This window comes from Formica exsecta, unplaced genomic scaffold (genome assembly GCF_003651465.1).
Source record: "Formica exsecta isolate Colony F162 unplaced genomic scaffold, ASM365146v1 scaffold558, whole genome shotgun sequence".
NCBI classification, from domain to species: domain Eukaryota; kingdom Metazoa; phylum Arthropoda; class Insecta; order Hymenoptera; family Formicidae; genus Formica; species Formica exsecta.
The window spans coordinates 61,838-82,863 of NW_021852829.1; the positions used below are offsets into that span (position 1 = coordinate 61,838).

The window sequence follows — 21,026 nt, forward strand, 5'->3', positions numbered from 1 at the left end:
ATATATTTAATTATTATATAGTGAGAAGAAAAGGAGTTTTCTTAAGTAGAGAGAGAGAGAGAGAGAGAGAATTTAGAGAGAAAAGAAAAAAAAGAAAATTTATATCTTTAAAGTGTGAATTTACATATGTTTGAAACATTACAAAATAATATAAAATGAATCATAATATAAATGTTTAATTTTTATTTATATATTCATAAGATCTTACAAATGAGAGAAATAACATGACACTTTTTGTTTTACAATAGAAAGCAAAAAAATTATATTAGGTTTTTGAAACTAATTATAGAATATAAAAAAATAGTAACTTTATATTCCATATTAAACTGCAATATATTGTAAAACATGATAGATTGCTGTACAAGTTATCCAGAATATCACAGTAATAAGAATTGCAGTGACAAAAAAATGATTGTATATACAGGGTGCGGCATTTATAGTGACGCGGGCATATTTTTCGGAAACGAAGTGAGATATCAAAATATGTTTCAGACAAAAGTTGCATGGTTTCGAGGGGGCCATATGATAAAAATATGGATTTGACCTTAAGTGGTCTTTTCAAGGTGAGGTCAATGTGGTCGATGTTTTCTTAAATGGAACTCCCCATTTTTTTTATTACATATTCTTATAGCTTATCCTGAGGGCTTTCCAAAACACTATAATAAAGTATTTTTTTATTAAGTACTTTTTGAGTTATTTTATATTTTAATCTGACACATATTTTGTATATATATATATATATAATATAAAATGTGTGGTAAATGTTTAAAATTATATTTTGTTTATTTGTATTGTAGATTATTTTTAAAAATAACGTAAAAATGTAGTGAAATTAGATTCGAAATAAGTGTCTAAAATAATAAAAGTTTAAATTTTTATGAGAAAATAATAAAAAAAGATACCAAAAAAATTTAAAAAGATATGCTAATAATTTAAAGAGAATAATTTTTCAGAATATATACATATAAATTATATACATATAAAATATATATAAATTATATATAGTTTTTCATATTATATAGCAAATATAGCAATAATACCTTAACTTTCGAGACGCGTATATCCGAGGACCTGTTAAGAGTTTGCTCCCTGGAGTCATTAACAACATCTTCGTTGTCATCTTTGCGCGACGACACAGATGAACCCTAATGATATATCGGTAAAAAGATCTATAAAATGTCTGGTTTATATCAAGTAAAGGAAATTTTCGCGAATTCTCTAGATCTCACCTCCATTGTAGTATCAGATTTTCTAACGCCCTTTTTCAGCTTTTGCCTGAGACCAGTCTCGGACCTACGTCTCTCCCTCTCTTGCTTACGTTTCTCCAGATATTCCGGAGGCGCGGAGTGTTTCTTCGCTGATCCTTTATCCGCCAACGCATCGTCTGTTTAAAATATCGTGTGTTATTTTTTCCCACTAATTTGCGCGATGATTAAAAGCAGAAAATCTTCAATTATACAATATTGCCATTTGCATGTATATACCTTCTTGTTGCGTTTGACCCAATTGCAACACCAATTGTCGCGCGTGCGACGGTATAACCGCGTTATAATTCTCTAATATCACTCTCTTTATTTGTAAGGTCCATTCTCTCTTTTGTTCTAGATTACGTGCCTGAAAGACAAATGGTCGATCGTTAAATAAGGATATTTTTCTCGCATACGTATTTAAATCCATTATTTTACGATTAATAAAATACCCCGATAATTCTTACTTGTAACGTATATTGCAACCGAGGATTATCAAAAGGTATCACATGAAAACTGAGTGGCTCCCCCGGGATACTTTCAATCAGCATTAAGTTTGAACACTAGAAACACGAGGAAAAGAAAAATTGTTTTATATATTTTATGTTTATTTACGACTAATAAGTATTTGAAAAAATATATACAAGCTACTTCAATAAAATTTAATAAATAGTTGTATATATATAATAAAAAATATAAGTGGTTTTGCATATATCGATAAGAGAAGTGGATTTAAGGAAGGTATATTTCAAAATAAACAAAAATCACAATCTTTATTTAAAAAAGTAGATAATTTTATAAGCTATATAAAATGATTTTTGGATATATCTAAGTAGTCAAAACATGTCGAATATATTAGAATTGCATCAAAATCTTTAAAATGCTCTCTTTTAAAACGTCTTTTTTAATTTTTATGTATCTTTTTCTCAAAAATCACTCTCTGATTCTTATCATTTTTAAAAAAAATCTGTTCAGAGAAAAATAAATAAATTAATCTGATCGTTTGGTCCAAAAAAATTATAATTTTATTAAAAATTATTACTGATTAAAAGCACTAAAAACTTTCAACTATCCGAACTAAAATTAAAATTCAAAAAGAGCTTATTCAGGAAAAAACCGAATCGATCAATATATGTATAGTCAAACACATGAGAAAAAAAAAGTGAAAAAAGATAAAGAATTGCATATAAAGAAGAGCTATAAAAGTAATCGTACCATGATATGAGCTTTATAAACAAGAAGACCGTCCTCCTTCTTTTTCGTCAAAAGAAGCATACGATCGAAGAGGAAAGCATGCCGTGGTGCCTTGGCCCCGCGCATCCTGAATCGACCCTCCGCGACCAGTTCGCCGCCCGTAGTCAGATCTGGTCCCAGCCAACCGTACAGAAGTGATTGAATTTCTTGGACGCGTACGGCGTGCTCGTGCCGCCTCTTCATGGCATTGATGTGCTTCGCTATGCCAGTCATCGCGGCGAGAGCAGCCTCGATGGCGCTCACGCCTTCGTCAGCCTCATTCTCTCTCAAATTACAATCGGCGCCGTACTCCTTCGATAAATTCTCCAGAAGCAGATGATACTTGAGGATCCTCTGAACCGGCTTCAAGAGAAACGATCCGAGCGGCAGAGCGTGTCCCAGAGCCGCTTGCCGTTCGCGAAAGGCAGACGCGGTTTCCTCCCGGCCCATCAAATCGGTCAGCACGGAGACCGTCCTCGGATAATTGGTACAATATTCGGTGTAAACTTTAAACCCCGTATTGTGCTCGATAAAAGTATTCGCTACGCAAACGGGATCCAAACCGCATCTCTCGATATCTCCCAATAATTCTCTATTAAATACGAAAATATCCTCGATATTGCTAAATAGATCGCCGAGATGCAATTGGCGCGCGAACGAAGGCGGATCATCCCGCCAGAATATCAGATAGCCCTGAATGACTTGGCGCAGATGTTCGACATATATCGCCTCCGTATCCACGATCTCCAGCAATACCCTCTCGACGGGGTTACGATGGGGATCACAATAACGTGGCCTGTGGCACACGGGGCCCTCCTCGGCGCTGTCCCTCCTCGGTCCATTGTCGTCGTTCAAGATTCTACAACTGGCTTCCGAGACGGTCGCGACTCCGCTGTCCGCGGAGCCCTGCGAACTGGCGCAGGTGTCGGCGAGAGACTCGACCGAGGCCAAATATGGATTCACGGTGCAGGTGTTGCCCTGATTGCTGCAGCTACTGGAAGACGTGCTGGACGCGATGGAGCTTCCGGAGTGCGGTCTACCCGCGCCGTTCCTGCGTCGTCTGTTGTACCTGAGCGGGATAAGACCGTTGCTCTCTCGCCTCTCGTACATCGGCTTCTCGGTGATTTCCCCGTTACGTTCCCCGTCCTCCGGTAGCGACGCTACCGCTTCCACCAGCATGGCGTTATCGGTAACGGTGACGTCCGCGATCTCGACGTACTCGCTCTCCTCTTCCTTGCTTTTCGAATCGTCCCGCTGATGCGTAGACTTCGCTAGGTCACTGCCAGTGCGAAACTGACCGAGTATGGAGTCTCGATGGGCGGTCGGCACCAGGCTCAGACGTTTTTGCAGGGCCGGCGGGATGCCGCAGGACGATGACAAGACCACGTGCTCGCCATCGTAGTCATCGCCACGGCGCGCCAACTCGTCAAACATGCCCAGTAGCTGCGGCACCAGGTCCGTGCTGGTGCCTGAAAACGAAAAAAAAAAAAAATTCGAATGTCTATTTCGATAATTGTTCAAATCGAATACGAGATAGTCAGTTCATCTGCAAAATTATTCATACATTGCAATTTATTAATCCACGAATTTAGCGATTAAATGTGAGAATAAATCAAATTCAACAAGTTTCGCTCAGTTATTGTAGAAGCAGGGTATTTCAAGTGTACTTAAAAAAAAAAAAATAATCAGCTGTTATTAAATCATATTTAGCGACAGCAATAATCGGAGAGCTTCAATTTCCAGTATGAATTAATTTCTATGATAAGTTAATTATTTTAAAAAGTTTCTTAATTGCTTAGAGCATTTCTCGATCATTTATATCAATTTTCATGAAATCTTTTCTTCAAATATTTCTTAGAACAGATTTGACGCGCTTCGAAACATCATTACACGATTTATCGCGCGAATCTTTTCACGGCCCATTTGCTTAAATTCGTCGTAAATCAGAGATGCTACGATTGGCCAACAAAGCACAGATGTGAGAAAGAATGCCAGATGAGAGAGAAATATAGATGAAATTTGCTCCTATAAACATTAATAATAACCTTCAATTCATCGCGAAGGATGGCTTCGTTCACGCGAAAATGCCGTTAACACTTTCTTTCGCGCAATCAATCATTTACGATTATATTAGAGATTCTTAGAATATTGTCTTGAGAAATTACGACCCTTTCCTGGCACTCAACTTAATTCGTCGAAGCAACAGGCACGACAGTAATTAATAAATGATCGCGAATCATCGCATTGTCATAGCAACGTAATGGAAATCCATTTTTCTTACTCTACATCACATGACATACCAAAAAAAGAAACAATATAATGCACCTTGTATGTACAATTATATGCATTCATAGTAATGAATATCTTCAAAGATGATTATAGTCTTTCGCAACATTTGCGTTAAATTTGAAAAAATTCCACATAAAAAATGGATACATATGTAGATAATTTTTTTTTTCGTATGTTTCTAACAATTAAATATTTTATTGTAATATATATAAAATGTATCCACAATTAATTAGATAACAATTTTGACATCTGCAAAATTCTTCTTTTTTTACCAAAAGAGACTATTTTGTTTTTTCAGTGTTAAATAATTTTTTATATTGGTATAAACATTTCCAAATAAGTAAAGCGGCTGCAAATTTTTTAAACAATACATTGCTGAACGCAAACTTTATGAGACACATTATATATAATATAAAATAGTAAAAGAAATTAATAATTCCCCTTCATTCCCACGTCAGACCGATACATTTATACAAGAGAGTTAATGGACGGGGGGAAGGGGCATCTATTGACATATATCTGCAATATTTCATAAATCATAAAAAATCACCAATAAGCCAGGCAGGAAAGATCGCTGCTGCCGTTGGCTGCTTTTATCGTTAATGCGATCGCCTTCAATTAACTCGCTTCCCGTTTATCGGCGCTAAAAGATCAGCTTGCGCCGATCCGATTACTCGCACACGAACAAGCTGCGCGATGCAATTACACGAGTATGCACAGCATACATAGGCTCGATATTCCCGTATACAGGGTGTCCCAAACGCGTGGATGTTTTTTCTTAATGTCGAACACTTTGATGAATACAGAGATCCCGTGTTTATCAGAATTAAGATTCAAAAACTCAGTTCATCCGAGTAGAAATCAAGTGAGGCAAAGTATTTTTGTGTTCAGAATTTATATTAGGTGTACAACTTTGCTTCCGCCGTTTTCCTATAGATGGCTTTAGCGGTAAGTAGTGGTCGAAATAAATAGATCATAGACGTCATGCAATAAACTTGGGCATCTGTCAACATAACCCCATAGAAACATTAGTCGATTTGTGTCTGCATCATAAAGTTATTCTCGATTGAAAATGTCAGTTTACGAGCCAAATTCTCGTCATTTGCGGGAGGTTTTAATTTTCTGCTTCAATATGAAGAAATCTGCGGCTGAGGCTCATCGAATGCTCTCAAATACTTATGGTGAGGCCGCTATTAGTGAAAGAACGTGTCGTGAGCGGTTTCAACGCTTCAAGAACGGTGATTTTCACGTCAAAGACTGGTATAGCGGTGGAACAGAGAAGGTTTTCGAAGATGCAGAATTGGAGGCATTACTTAATGAAGACTCGAGTCAAAGTCAAGAAGAATTGGCACGATCATTGGGAGTGATTCAACAAGCAATTTCAAAACACCTCAAAGACATGGGAATGATTCAGAAGCAAGGAAATTAGGTGCCGTACGAGTTGAAACCGAGAGATGTTGAACGGCGTTTGTTTGCTTGTGAACAGTTGCTTGAAAGGCAAAAACGGAAGGGATTTCTGCATTGCATTGTGACTGGGGACAAAAAATGGGTTCATTACGATAACCCCAAGCGCAGAAAATCATGGGGATATCCCGGCCATGCTTCCACGTCGACGGCCAAACCGAATATTCACGGCTCCAAGGTCATGCTCTGTATTTGGTGGGACCAGCTCGGCGTAGTGTATTATGAGCTGTTAAAACCGACTGAAACAATCACAGGCGATCGTTATCGAACGCAATTAATGCGTTTGAGCCGAGCATTAAAAGACAAACGGCCGCAATACAACGAGAGACACGATAAAGTGATTTTGCAGCATGACAATGCTCGACCCCATGTTGCGAAAGTGGTCAAAACACACTTGGAAACGTTGAAATGGGAAGTCCTACCCCACCCACCGTATTCTCCAGACGTTGCTCCCTCTGACTATCACTTGCTTCGATCAATGGCACACGGCCTGGTTGACCAGCACTTCCGGTCTTATGAAAAAGTAAGAAATTGGATCGATTCGTGGATCGCTTCAAAAGATGACCAGTTTTTTCAACGCGGGATTCGTACGCTGCCCGAAAGATGGGAGAAAGTAGTGGCCAGCGATGGACAATACTTTGAATCATAAATGTATAACCAGTTTTTTACAATAAAGCCTCGAATTTCGGAAAAAAAACGGCCGAAGCAAAGTTGTACACCTAATATATATTCTGATTATATAACTACCACACTCGATTCTGATTATTTCGACTATATGTGGCAGAAACACGCTCGATTTTCATCGCGACAACAGATTCCTCGATGACGGATATTGAACATTGACTAGATTTAAGACCGCTGATTAAAATTAGCCGTTTTTCTCTTCCTCTTCAAACATCACAGAGAGAAGTTCCGGCTGCTGCGATATTAAGAGGAAAAGAGATGAATTTAACACCCTGTATACAATCGTCGCGGCGCGGTTGCATGTTGCATCTCGCGACTCATACGTGGAAGTCGCCGATTGTGTATAAACAAACGAGCAGGGCCGCTACGCGTGATCGTGCATTTACGTAGGTTTGCACGCGTCGTTGATTGATTTTTCTATGATAATACACACACACACACACACATAAATGTACACGCACACATATATCCGTAGAATTCTCTTTCCGATACGATATATAATGTGCAAACGCGATCTGATTCTGAGCGCGTCCTCGATTCTCCGTGTCTCTCCCTCGGATTCACTCGTCGCAATATTATCTCCGTCTCCCGATTTGCCTGCGACTTGTGTGCACTCTTGGCTGGAACTTCCTCTAATAATAGGAACACGGGGCACAGACTTTCATGCGATTTAAGCCGTCTCGATCTCGGCGTTATAGGTAATTTTAAAAACAGGAGAGAAGAGTGTCAATTGAATAATTGATTGCTACCCTTGCTTACGTCGCTCAAAATATTCAATATGAAAAAATGTTTAATGTTTGATCGAATGAAAAAAGAGATGAATTTATGACAATACGCGCTATACTAATCTTCGAAGTCTTGCGAAACACATCGTGCCCCTTGTTTTGAAAAAAGAACGGTTCAGTTTCAATAAACACACTCGCGATACATTTGACATATTGACGCGGAACGAATTTTCCACGGGAAAAAAAACGGAATTTTATTTATGTCTTTCCGGCGTGAAGAGATTTAAGGGCTTACGAATGACCCTTTGATCTTCGAGTTACTATGTCTACTAGAGCTCCCAGTTCTGAGGTTTCAACGCGTTAGTTTTCGTTCTTAAAATGTATCGCAGTCATGTTCGAATTCTCCCGGAAAGGCCGACCAAAAATAGAGAACGCTTCGAAGATAATCATATCAAAAATGAAAAAAAATATATCAAATGTCAGAAAAGAATTTAAAAAAATATTTTATAAAAACAAAAAAAAAAGAGGGAATCTTTACAATATACAAAATTTATTTTAAAAAAATTGTATTGCAAATTCTTTTAAATTTTTCGGCTTTCGAATGAAAAAAATAAAAAAAGTATGAAATTATTGTATTCTCTTGTAAAAAATAAAAAAACATTTATCAAAAGAAAGAGAATTTAATATGAAATTGTAATACTCTTATTTGAGAAAATACGGTTCAAAATCTCGCAAAAATCTCGTAAAAATTTAAGATTTATAGATACTAGTAAAAGAAGAACCGTTTCGATGATCAATAATATTAGACATGCATGCTTTTACAAATTTTCGATCGCGTTAAAAGGTTTAACTGATGGAAAAAATGCGCTCATTCTCGATGCCACAATGCTACAATCTCTTGCGGCTAGCACCTCACACGAGGGCTACGAAAATAGCGTTCGCAAGGAGGGAGCAGAAGGAGAAGACACCTCGATTCGTTCATTGACAGAACTTGATACTACGCACGTATTTGCACATATCGCGTTCATTGACACGTAGACTCATTGAAGAAGACACCTCTCTCTATATTATACGAAGTAGTAGTGGAATTATTTACACTTGACTTTAACAGAAATTTTGTCAAAAAATTTATCTTTGAATTCTTAATTTCTTTCGTACAATATTTTGTATTTTTTATGAATGATTATCAAATTAGGACTCTTAAAGATAAATTTATTTAATTCTTTTTATCTCTTTATTCTCTCTCTCTTCGATCCGTATTAGTCCAGTAAAATAGTATAAAAAACACCGAATATCTACAAAACGGATAGACAAGCCAATTTTTTGAGGGTGAGTAGAAGGTCATAGGAGATGCCCGAATTCACAAAGTTCCAACAAAATTTCCCTGTGCGTCGGCGGCCATCTTCAACTAATAGAAATTTTGTCAAAAAATTTATCTTTAAATTCTTAATTTCTTTCGTTCAATATTTTGTATTTTTTATGAATGATTATCAAATTAGGACTCTTAAAGATAAATTTGTTTAATTCTTTTTATCTCTTTATTCTCTCTCTCTCCGATCCGTATTAGTCCAGTAAAATAGTATCAAAAACACCGAATATCTACAAAACGGATAGACAAGCCAATTTTTTGAGGGTGAAAAAAGTATTTGCTACAACTTTTGTTTGAAAAATTTTTTTAATAGCTGTCAAGGAAAGAAAGTTACAACCAAAAAAATGCCGTCAATTTGGTGCGGAAAAATTTTAATGTACGACACAATTCACAATAAAAACGAGAATTTTCTCCACGAAAAATAGCATTTACTAGACATAGTAAACTTTGGCGCCCTCTATCTCTGGTATTTTTTGAGTCACCGCAAAAGCGGATATACAAAAATTGTAGAGAATTGAGTCCTCTACAAGTTTTATTTGAACATTGTTTTGATAAAACCAACAGAGGGCAATGTAATTGTCGATAAAAATGTTCAACCCCTAATTGACGGCATTTTTTTGGTTGTAACTTTTTTTCCTTGACAGCTATTAAAAAATTTTTCAAACAAAAGTTGTAGCAAATATTTTTTCCTACAAAATTAAAAAAAAGGAAAAAAATTCGACCAATAGGAGTCGAGATATCCAAACTTACCCCTATTTTGAAGATGGCCGCCGACGCACAGGGAAATTTTGTTGGAACTTTGTGAATTCGGGCATCTCCTATGACCTTCTACTCACCCTCAAAAAATTGGCTTGTCTATCCGTTTTGCCATTTTCAGATACTATTTTACTGGACTATATTTGCTTTTCAAAGTTCGGCTCTTTAAAAATATGCGTGATTTTCACTATATGTTTCAAGTACGCGATGTATGTGTGTATAGAGGCACGTGTAATACCGGTTAAACAGAAGCGGGAAAGAAAAGGTTCAATGAGATGAAAAGCAACGGGCGCTGAGAAAATTTTCAAGTGCCCTCAAGCATGCGACTGCATGCCGACACGTTCCTATGAATCATGATTCCGCATAGGCGTGGACGTGCGCTTTGCATTCTTTGCCGTCTCTCCGGCGCTACGACGAAACCCGCGTCGCATAAAATCTGCATCGCGGATGAGAGAGAATAACACGGGGAGGGGACATTTCTAGCGAGAGGGCGGAGGGGGAGGCACAATTGACGGTGGAGTCGATAATATCTTTATGTTACGGCGATACCCGAGTGATACTTTGCGACGAATTAGGGTCAATTGCACCGGCGACATCTCCGGTCAATTAACTCTAACGATTTCCTGTCCGTTCGAGAATCGGCTTAGCTATATAATATTAGAATGATTTAGCTAATATTTTTTATTTCTACTTTTTATAATCTCGCTTGTAAGGAATATCCAGTTATGAATCAATACGACTTGATTCTATCGCGATAAAATAAATAAATACAGAGAAAAAATGCACGCGCCAGAGCACACGTTAAAATAAGATGTCTTTTGAAAAAAAGATGGGATATCGAACTCTAAAATTTCTTTTTACGCTTATTTTTTTGTCACGAATGAATTCCTTTCCCAACAATTTTTCATTCTCTTCTCATATGGCGGAAATATAATTATATCGATATAAATTCTAGAATTACACGTGATAGAGCGTGGCGGCGATAATATTGCATGCGTATCGAATGTCCTTCTTTCCAGGCGTATTAAAGGAGGATTATAAGAAACGTTTCCGTGCAGCCTCGCCGGAGGCTAAAGACGGCGGCGGAGGCTACCGTTAACTGGCTGATATCCAAAGTTCGGGAAAGCACGGGAAAGAAGACGAACAGTTGCACCGTCCGGTGCGACTCCCGGCAATTCCTTCGTTCTGAAAACCGATCACGCGCGGTTTCGCGCTGGAAAATCTCGCAGCGCGCACGGCTAGAAAAGGAGAAGTGCCTGCGCACACACAACACACACACAACACACACACACACACACACACACACATACAAACATATACACACACGCGTATATGCGGCTCACGTAGCCGCGGCGACAAGTGCAAGGACCGCGCGTGTCGCGGCCGCTGCACCCCGGAATTCCAGGGTGTCCCCCCCTTTATGACTCTTATCTGTTCCCGGAGGTGCACCCGGAAATGCGCTAAGCACTCCGGGAGGTGCATTCCGAAGCGCACGCCCAGGATAAAAAGACATCACTGTTACGAAGGTTACGAAGCGACTGCCAAAAATAATATGCCGCGGTGAAAATGTCACGTGTGGGAATGACGGATTTTTTATCGACAAAGTAAAACTTATTTTTCAAATCGAACAAAAATTTACGAAGCTGAGAATAAATTTAAGAAGAAAAAGGGTAGTTAATTTCTAAAATTGGAATAAAATAAAATAATGAAAAAAGTGGTCTCTCGATAATTAGATGGATGAATTTATTTATGCTGAGATCAATCGTCTTTGAGGATAGTTCAACTAACAATAAATCGGAAAATGCAAAAATATAAAACAGTACAAAATTTATTTATCGTGTATCTTAAAAATATATATTTTAGTTACTAATATACCTTACATACTTAGGAGAAATTAATATTAAAACAATAAAAAAGCAGATATATATGATATTGTATGGAGAAAGCGGAAAATATATTCATTATAAGATTTATGTAATTTAAAATTTCGAATCTCGATATTGAAATGCAAAATAAAAATTAGGAGAATAAATATTAGTTTCGAAAAATAATATTTCTATATTCTGTTATACATATTCACTGTTTTCGTTTCCATTCCGACATCGTAACGATGCTATCTTTGATTGTGCAAATCTCGCAATATCGCGCTACAATGAGATAATTGACGCAAATATAGCAAATGAGACAAAACTAACAGCGTTGCCCTGCTAATATTTGATCTGTGATAACGAGTATCACACAAAACATGCGCAAACATTGTATTGTTAGATAAGAATCGCGAGATTCAATTAAATTGATGATTCCATAGAAAATTGGAATATCTGCTCGATTAGAACATTAGTTCACATTTAATCTCCGTATACTAACAACGTTGCAACGTTCTTATCAGCTACTCAGATTAAAGATGTATTAAATTAATTTATTGCAATTTTTTTAACAAGTTTTTTATCAAGCAAGATGTATTGAAATATCGTTTGTGGCAATATTTTTTAACAAGATTTTTGTTCTTGTACTCTTATCGTAATTACTTTCTACATTTTACAGCAGATATATTTTATTGTATATTCTTACATTCTTTACATATATTATTCCCTATATTGTATTCGCGTTAATTAACTAATATCGACATTTCTCAATGGAGAACGAAATTGTAACGTGTACGCAATCATTCAGTTACCGAAATGAGAAATCAAGGAGCACAATTTATTACGGTTTCCCTGCTTTCATGAAACGAGGATAAAATGACCTACATTATTACCCGACTATCCCCCTATCTCGTCGTGCGAATGATAACATAGCGATCGCATTTCGTATAACAATAACATGTTATGTAGCCGAATATTGTTTACAGCGCTATTGTTTACATACGGTGGCTTTATTATCATTCGCACAGTGAGACTCGAGCGAGAAGGTAGCGTCGTGAGGTGCTCCGTGTGTCGTATTATTTCTCAAAGTACGATCGGGAGTATTAAGAGATACCAAATCTATCATTCCCTACGAACAATTCAAGATTGTCACGAATAATTAATTTTCGCCATTATCGCGGCGGAAGTTATAAATAAAATGCCGCGGATTCTGGTGATTAATACGCGCACGATCACAATTAATCGTGTTTTCGCAAGTGAGTGCGAATACGAATGTCACAGTAACGAATGAAGCAGTAAAGGACAAGCAAGAGAGAAGAAAGAAGAAATCCAATGAGGCATCGAATGACGACATGTAGTGAGTAATTTATAATTTTTTTTATTTATTATTTGTTCTTTCTACTAATTTATTACTCTAATTTCAACAAACCTTAAAAAAGTCTTTATATATATACAGGGTGTCCTAGACCACCCGTACACCCTTTTTCTTTCAAAAACTAAGCATTTTAGAGAAAAACGTTTTGAACAAAATAATCAAAAATACATATAAATTATACTTATTGGTAATAAATTAGAGAAAGTATTAGCAATAAATTAATTAAGACCATACATTCGAATTTGGTTTCTCGTGATGGATATGATAAAATTGTCCGAATAAAAATCGTTTTAAGATTAGACTTGTTAGAAAAGATTTATAGAACAAAGCGTATAAATCGACAAATATTTGTGCGCTCGTGTACGATCAATTATCTTTTGTCAGGTGTATCGAAAGTCTATCTTTGATGACTGATCTCCGGGCAATGTTGCACAAGGTCAAGCTGTTGTAAAAACTCACAAAGATTATCCAAAATATTTCACATTCCTCGCACTCAGGTAAACCTTTTCTAATAAAGTGAAAATATTTATGAATAATATTTTAAAAGCGAGTAGGTTATATTTAAAAGACATCGTAAAACGAATAAGAAATTGATGAATGAAACATCTTGGCGAACAATGGCATTGGAATGCAAGTGTCATGTATTCTTTTCTTTTTAAAAACCCCGACGAAAGGCTCCAGAAGGCTCTCAAGGCACGTTTCTCCTAGAATACACAAAAGATTTCGAATGCCGACATTCGATAATAATTACACAAGCGACACACACCGGTTTTATGAAATTGAACGTTTCGTCCTCGAAACTGTCCGGATAATTGCCGCTTTCTCGGAATTAGAAGCCGCGTATTTTAACCGCGTGCGTGTCCCAGTTGAGTCTCAATCATTCGACACACTCAACTTAATACTTTACACAGACGAGGCAGGAGTTTACATTGTCGACAATAATGTCGACAATGACTTAGGCGACTTACGGTGTCTTTCACCCTCCGAATGAAATCGCTGGCGTTCTTATCCCTTCGTCACTCGGTATGTCACGTACGATCTGGCTCGAATAATTCGTTCGTTTTTCCGTGTCGACCACCGGCAGCGATTATTCGAAACGATCGCCACTCATCTCATTCATTTCCGCTAATTATCGCGCAACCGGATAAAGTAGTCACTCTTCGAGAAAATCCGTTTCCTCGTAATAATAGTGTCACAACCACGTGACATGGTAAATTGCACAGTGACGCTGATTACACTACACTTTCGCAAAACGAGGAGTATTTAAAGCAGGTTTAGATCGTCCTCGTAATACAAGTATCTGGTATAAAAAAAAGGACTAATCGTCAAACGGATAAGAACTACCGAATATTTTGAAACCACTCTTAAATCACCTAAGTAAGAAGTATATCAAATCACTGTGTGTCGAGCACAAAATTTTGAAACGAGCGATGTAAATGCTTTATAAATGCGCCGAGATCATTATCGACGCGTAATAAAGGAATTTTAATCACCCGCGTGCGACGCAGAATAGAAAGAAATTCGAAACATTATACGCACATCACGTGTATGATAAGGAAGATAACGGACAGCAGCTGTTGCTTTTTATCGTTCGTCCGTTGCTCCGATCGATTCGTGGAGCAACTTGGTATCTTCGTAACTTGGATCTATTCACCGACGAAAAATATCCCGCTGTGCAGGAGGAGAGAAAAATGCGTGCGCGACGTCGTGTCGCCACCCGAGTAGGTCTCGGTACCCGGCCAGGTAGACGGGCCCTCGGTATAGGCGTGCAGCCTTCGTCGCTCGAGCAACAGGTAGATACTAGCGGCCGTGGATGGGAACGGAGCTAAACGGAGCGAGCGTGCCACTCGGATGGCTCGGATCGAGAGTGCCGAGAGCGGAGCGGTCGTTAAGTCGACGTTCACACCGACTACGTCGAGTTGATGCGTCGGGTCGCGATAAGCGAACATTCTTATCTGTCGTTTTATGTCGTAGGACGAACATTGACACGTGACGTCTCGGTTCGGGAATTAGAAGTATGGTGTGTGCCGATGTGTAACGATGGGAATATTTTCTTTTTTTTTTTCCAATATGTAGAATCTATTTTATTATATTATTATGTAGGAAAAAATAAAAAAAAAATTTCCACTGAAAGATGTTTTGAAAATTGTGAAAATGATATAAAAGTAAGGCTCTTACACGATTAAAATCAAGTAAAATCCGAGTAAAAAGGCAAAAGAGCCGCGCGCAGTTTTTAGGGCGCAAAGGTATATAATTTAAACCAAAAAATAAATTAAAAAATTAGAGAATTTCTTTAATTACATGATTCGCGAATGGCGGACGTTTCGGCCCTTTTTTTGGCCATCCTCAGCGCAAATAGTACTAAATTAAACTATAATCGGTATACATAAAAAATCTTAATCAAGCGCAGAGTTACATGGTGACCAACGGTAGAAGGCGTGATCCCTCATGTCGCTCCAAAGGCAAAACCATTCTCCATGTAGTCCATGTTATTTCGGGGCAGAAACCTCGATTCTTTAAGCATGAATCCACGAACATGGTGATACGTTAATAATTGTGTCTGTAATTTGCGCGGAATGGTTTGTGTCAAAAAACGAGAAGAGAGAGAGGGTCCGTGTCGAAATTACAGTAGTAAGACTACATAAAAGAGACGCAACGCACAAGTCGACAGCAAAAATTTTTCAGCAACGCAAAATCTTAACTAAACTCACTAACTAACAACAGAGTAATGAGACGTATTGTTCGGCGAAAAAGGTGAGATGATAAAAACAAATGTTACCAATAGCGGTAAACAACGATACAAAAAAAAAATTAGATTGTCAAAACAGTAAAATGAAAAACAATATCAGCATTGTCTGTAGTATAAAATCAAAGTAATAAATAAATAAATATATATGAAAACAGTCTAGACAAACTATCCAAAAAATAAAATAAAAAAACAAACTTTTTGTCGTTGTAAAAAGGTGTTAGTCAAATTAAATAGATAAATAAAAAAATAACATTTAGAAGGTTGTCAAGTACAATAAAATAATTGTGAAAATGAATTATTATGTATAGAAAATTATGTAAAATATAAATATAATATAAATTACATAAAAATTATATAAATCAAATATTACAATAGAATATATATGTTATATATATATATTGATTGTATGATAGTTTCTGTGCAAAATCTATGCAGCTTATCTCTGCCGTTCGCTTATAGTAGCCTACTTATAGTAATGAATCTCGATTATCTATGCGACTAAATGCATAAGGCGGAAAAGATCCATTCAGAGATTCCGCGTAATATGGAGATTGGAGTTAAATCGAATGACAATTGCGTAATACGTTTGCAGTTACAGTTATGTCAATCATGATTAATCATTCGAGTATTAAGGCATTATATAAATACATCGCGAATCGATGCGCATGTATGACAAAACATCATCGACAAAACATTTTCGATAGCTCTTAAAGATATCTGCAAATTAATCTGCCGCTGATGAATTTTTATTCGATAACTCAATCTTGTAGCGTATGTGCAGAATATTATTATGCATTATGATGCAATATAATCAGATGCTAGATACAAGACAGATTTTATCTTATCATAATATAAATATAATGGCATAAATTAAAATAAAACAAAATTTATTTTTTTATTAAATAATCAGTTTCCTGTAATAACAAGCTTTTAAAACTGACTGATGATGTTTCCCCTGGAATGTAAAATCTAATTAGGCTATATAAAATCCGTAAATTATAAACACGTCAAAATTATATATCCAACGTAGGATTAACGCGTGACTTCTCCATTCTCTTTTATCCTTTAAAATCCTCTTATCAAGCGCCGACCTTTGACGATTGACAGAGAAAAGGAGGATAATCTTCGCTTCTTTTTCTTTCTGATTTATTTGAAATTTCAACTTTACAAATGCGTTTTAAGACTCATAATTCTCTCAATCCTTTCGATCAGAGATACCGTCAAAAAAAAAAAAAAAAATCCGTATTTTCACAAAACTAAAATCTTATTTGCCCCATCTCAAGAGATTGAATTTATCTCCTCGTCGACTTTTCAAACAAAAGTACATACCAGATATTCATACTTTTTCGAGGGTTATCTCCTTATATCGTATACAGTAGTTTCGGATAACGCTCTTTCTCTAATCACTAGAAGAACTGTTAATCGCCGATAAGAAAGGTGCCATTGTACGCGTATAAATCGCGACTCCCTTGTCAGTGTGAACGCCACCGTAAAACGTACGCGCGGGTGGAGGGGGTTCGATCGTCGCAATGAATTACAACGAGCCCAGTCACTGTGTGAATGACTCACCGAGATACTCTAGTCGCCGCTGCTGCTGCTGCTGCTGCTGCACAGCGTGCGCGTCACGCGCCGATAAAAGGCTCTCTCTAGCTCTCCTTGCGCTGGAAAGAGGAATTTGAACCGCCGAGAAGGGAAGTGAATAACCATGGGAGAGCCTGAGGGGGCATTAGGATGCCTGGGTCCCCCGGCGAGGGGGAGGCAGACTGGTTCAACCGCGAATTATGAATCATCGAAATACCATACCTGTGTGTCTAAAGCGCGCTAATAATCGTCCGAGTAAAATCCAGGGGGGGCTAACGGAATCTTCAGCGCGCGAGAATAGTCGAGAGCCGCAGATTAGCCGGGGAGGGGGAGGGGTGGGAGTGATTACAGCGATGACGCAGGCGCTTATGTGCTATGTCGTGAATTCGGTTGTAAAAGAGAGAATGATAAGTTACATTTCTTCTCTCTTTAGTCACTTTCGAAAAGTTATTTCAAAGATGTTGTTTCCGAAAAAAGGGAGAGATAATGTAAATCTCCGTTAAAATGTCATTTGATTGTTATGAGATACAGCGAGTAACTTCGAAAATATTATCACTCCTAGAAACAATTTCTTATCACAAATAGATCTTCGACAATCTATCATATATGAGAGAAGGATCTTAATTAAAAAAAAAAAAAAAAGAAATAAAAAATTGTTTCGGAAACATTCGACAAAATAAGGGAAAATTTTACTGAATAAAATGCAATATAAATCAGCGGCCTTACATAAAATTACCACACATGTAACTCTGCGTATACATCTCGCTTATTGGAATTTAATTATGATTATGATTAAATTATTGCATATCTTACGGAATATTTTCGAGATATGTACGTACGAGAAAATGTCGGACACGTATGCGGTATTCGCTAATTAGCAGTCGAAGGGTTAATGCAACAATTCGTAAGCGGCGCGTGTTTCTGTCCGTTCGGCCCGACGCGGCATTAATTACGTTACACAAACGTACTGTTATATTTAGCGGCGCCGGTATGTGCATACATCGTGCATACACATGCGGGATTTTCCGATGAACCGTACGCGGCACGCGAATTCCTGCAACGCGAATATTTGACGCTCTTATGCTGTCGAGGACACGCATAATGCCGTAAGAGAAACACGCCTCCTCTCCTTCAGTATGGATAGGTTACTCAAGGCCAAAGAAATTTGCCACTCGAGCTGGTCGATTTTTATATGTGACGAAAAATTGTGTAATAAAGCCCGCAACTCGATTAAAGCCTTTGCGTTTTACACGCGAACCTATTCTAATCTTATAAATATATTTTTGAGTCTGTATATATGTGTATGCAGAAAAATGTTTACCGCATATTATACGATATACTTTCATTGTATTATTCTGTATTTGGAGACTTAAATCGCTGAAAATAAATTGACATGAATGTCGCTCGATTTCGTTCAAATAAATTCATTATTCCGCTTTAAATTATTAATTTTCTATTTGCGCGGAAGTTCTTAACTCGAGAGATCGATGCATCGAGTGCGTAGCGCTCTTAACTCCGATACCATCTTGTATGTACCTTTCACCGGCTTCGATAAGGAATTATATTTAAACCAACGACACGTAACGTGCGGCGCAGCAGCCGGGAGGAATGAAGAAACCGCGCGCCTTTATCGCGATTTATCCGCGTTCGCGGAATGCAACGTCGTAATTGCGTCAAATAGAAGGACATATTGCGCTTCTCTCTCCGCGATTACACACTTTCTTTGCTTTTCTTTATTTATATAATTGAGAATGCGCACTTAACGCGCGAGCATTGGACTAGAACAATTGTTTTCTCGTTTCTTATTCTCGCGGCAATTAAATACATTTTTATAAAAGCAATAGAGGGTAACACGGGCAACATTGCATAGAATGTTCTCCCGCTATTATTCTCGGCAAACTAAAATAGAAAGACAATTCACTGACGAAAGCAGCAAAGAATCGGACTCCTCGCCTCTCGATTCACGAATGTCTGGAATCGGAAACTTTCTCAGTCTTGGAATGAAAATGCGCGGCGCCGCCGCTCAAGATGGCACGTGAGGTATTCAACATTGCTCGTCCATATACGGGGTGCTCAGAAACAATACCCATTTCGATTGAAGTCAATGTTTTTCGGCAAAGAAGATTCCTTCGGATGCTACTCTTTTTATATTTTTCTTCATTTTATACAGCTAATGTTTACATTACTTTTTTCCAAATTCTTGGTTTTATTTAATGGTCTAGCATGAGTAAAATTGTTTGAAAAATGTTACCTTTCACGCGTGAAAAAAAAATTTCAAAAAATAGTCCTGCTTAATTGAAGAATTTTGTAAGGATTAGGAGAAAATCCATTGGAATCACACAAATAAATTAATTACCAATATAAATACTTTGGCAGTTAACTATATACGACATAAATTTAAAAAATCTGTTAAAGAAAAGTCCATTTTATTATCTAAATGATTTGTTTTTTATTTAATTAGCTAAAATTATTTCAGAGACTTCTACTTTTACTTAGAAACTATTCATGTTTGATGATTTTTATGAAAAAACGATCGACTTCAAATTATTCGAAGAATCCGTGAGCAAAGTCGGTTGCTATCATTTGTTGAGCACCCTGCATATACAGCGCATAAGATACCTGATATCACCGCGTAGAGGGGCAAAATAATTAACTGTGATCGAGAATCGTAGTTGTTAACATCATGAAAGTACATTTCTGGGAATCGTTCTCGATTTCTTCATCTGGGATTGCACTCTATTAACCCAGAGAGCATCTGAGAGAGTGAGTCGTGATCGTTATTAAATTCCAACCAAACTCATTATTAAATACATATCGCGAATATTAGAGAAGTGTATATTGTGGTCTCTTAAACTGTAAAAATGCCATCAGTAAAAATGTCATTAATCATCAGTAAAAACACACACTTTGCTTCTTCATTTCATGTTTCACTCATTATAACAGTAAGATTTCGCTAAAAATTAATTAATAGTTTTTCTCTTGCTCAAAAATCCAGGCATTTCTTTAACAAAATATATTACTAAATAAATTTATTTCATATATAATATTATAACGTAAGACACATTTTTTTAAATATCACTGATTGAAGTTAATATCATTAATTGATTCTTTCAATGAGATTTCGCTGATTTACAGTGATATACTTATAACTGATTATGAGATCATTAGTAACTGTTCATCGCTCTTCAGTGATAATACACCAATTCCATTTAAGAGAGTGAACGTAAAAGTGTTGCACAGCGATTATCCTTATTAGATGACAGCTACTGATACCGATCGTGCATACCAAATTCGATAGTATCAAGTTGGTATTGGGGAGGTGAGGAGGGAAATTGCGGCGCAGCTACGAGAGATCGTTTCTCCATCGGCGCCGCGACGGTTTCCTTTTCCCGCATCGGAAAACTTTCTCGAGATGCAACGATCTCGCTCGCTCGGTCGCGCGCGCATATATATATATATATATATATATATATATATACATATATATACATATATATTTGCAGAAAGTCTATATATAGCATCGGGTCTAATACGCCCGAGTAATATTGCGATCGGGCCGGGAGCCCCGACGCGAGTTCGTAAGTAATTGCGGGCGTAAAATCCGGTTCACGGCGACGGCATTGCCGCGAATACGCGTTATTATTGACGACTGATCGGAAACTGGCTGGATAGGAGCTTTCATAAGTGCT

General features: G+C 37.3%; 1 protein-coding gene across 3 annotated transcripts in view; it reads right to left on the reverse strand.

Moving 5' to 3' along the window:
- The window catches only part of LOC115242057, a 74,526-nt gene that overhangs the window by 5,949 nt on the left and 47,551 nt on the right, over positions 1-21,026 (reverse strand). The window contains exons 1-6 of one of the 3 annotated variants that reach the window (XM_029818084.1): positions 14,547-15,021; positions 2,463-3,949; positions 1,715-1,810; positions 1,485-1,614; positions 1,230-1,384; positions 1,041-1,145 (exon numbers count right to left, since the gene is read on the reverse strand). In XM_029818084.1, the coding sequence (XP_029673944.1) occupies positions 1,041-1,145; positions 1,230-1,384; positions 1,485-1,614; positions 1,715-1,810; positions 2,463-3,914 (1,938 nt within the window). In that variant the 5' untranslated portion in view covers positions 3,915-3,949; positions 14,547-15,021. Of the gene's footprint in view, positions 1-1,040; positions 1,146-1,229; positions 1,385-1,484; positions 1,615-1,714; positions 1,811-2,462; positions 3,950-13,975; positions 15,022-21,026 lie in introns of those variants that run through there. The other 2 variants (XM_029818083.1, XM_029818082.1) reach the window with 2 other exon arrangements.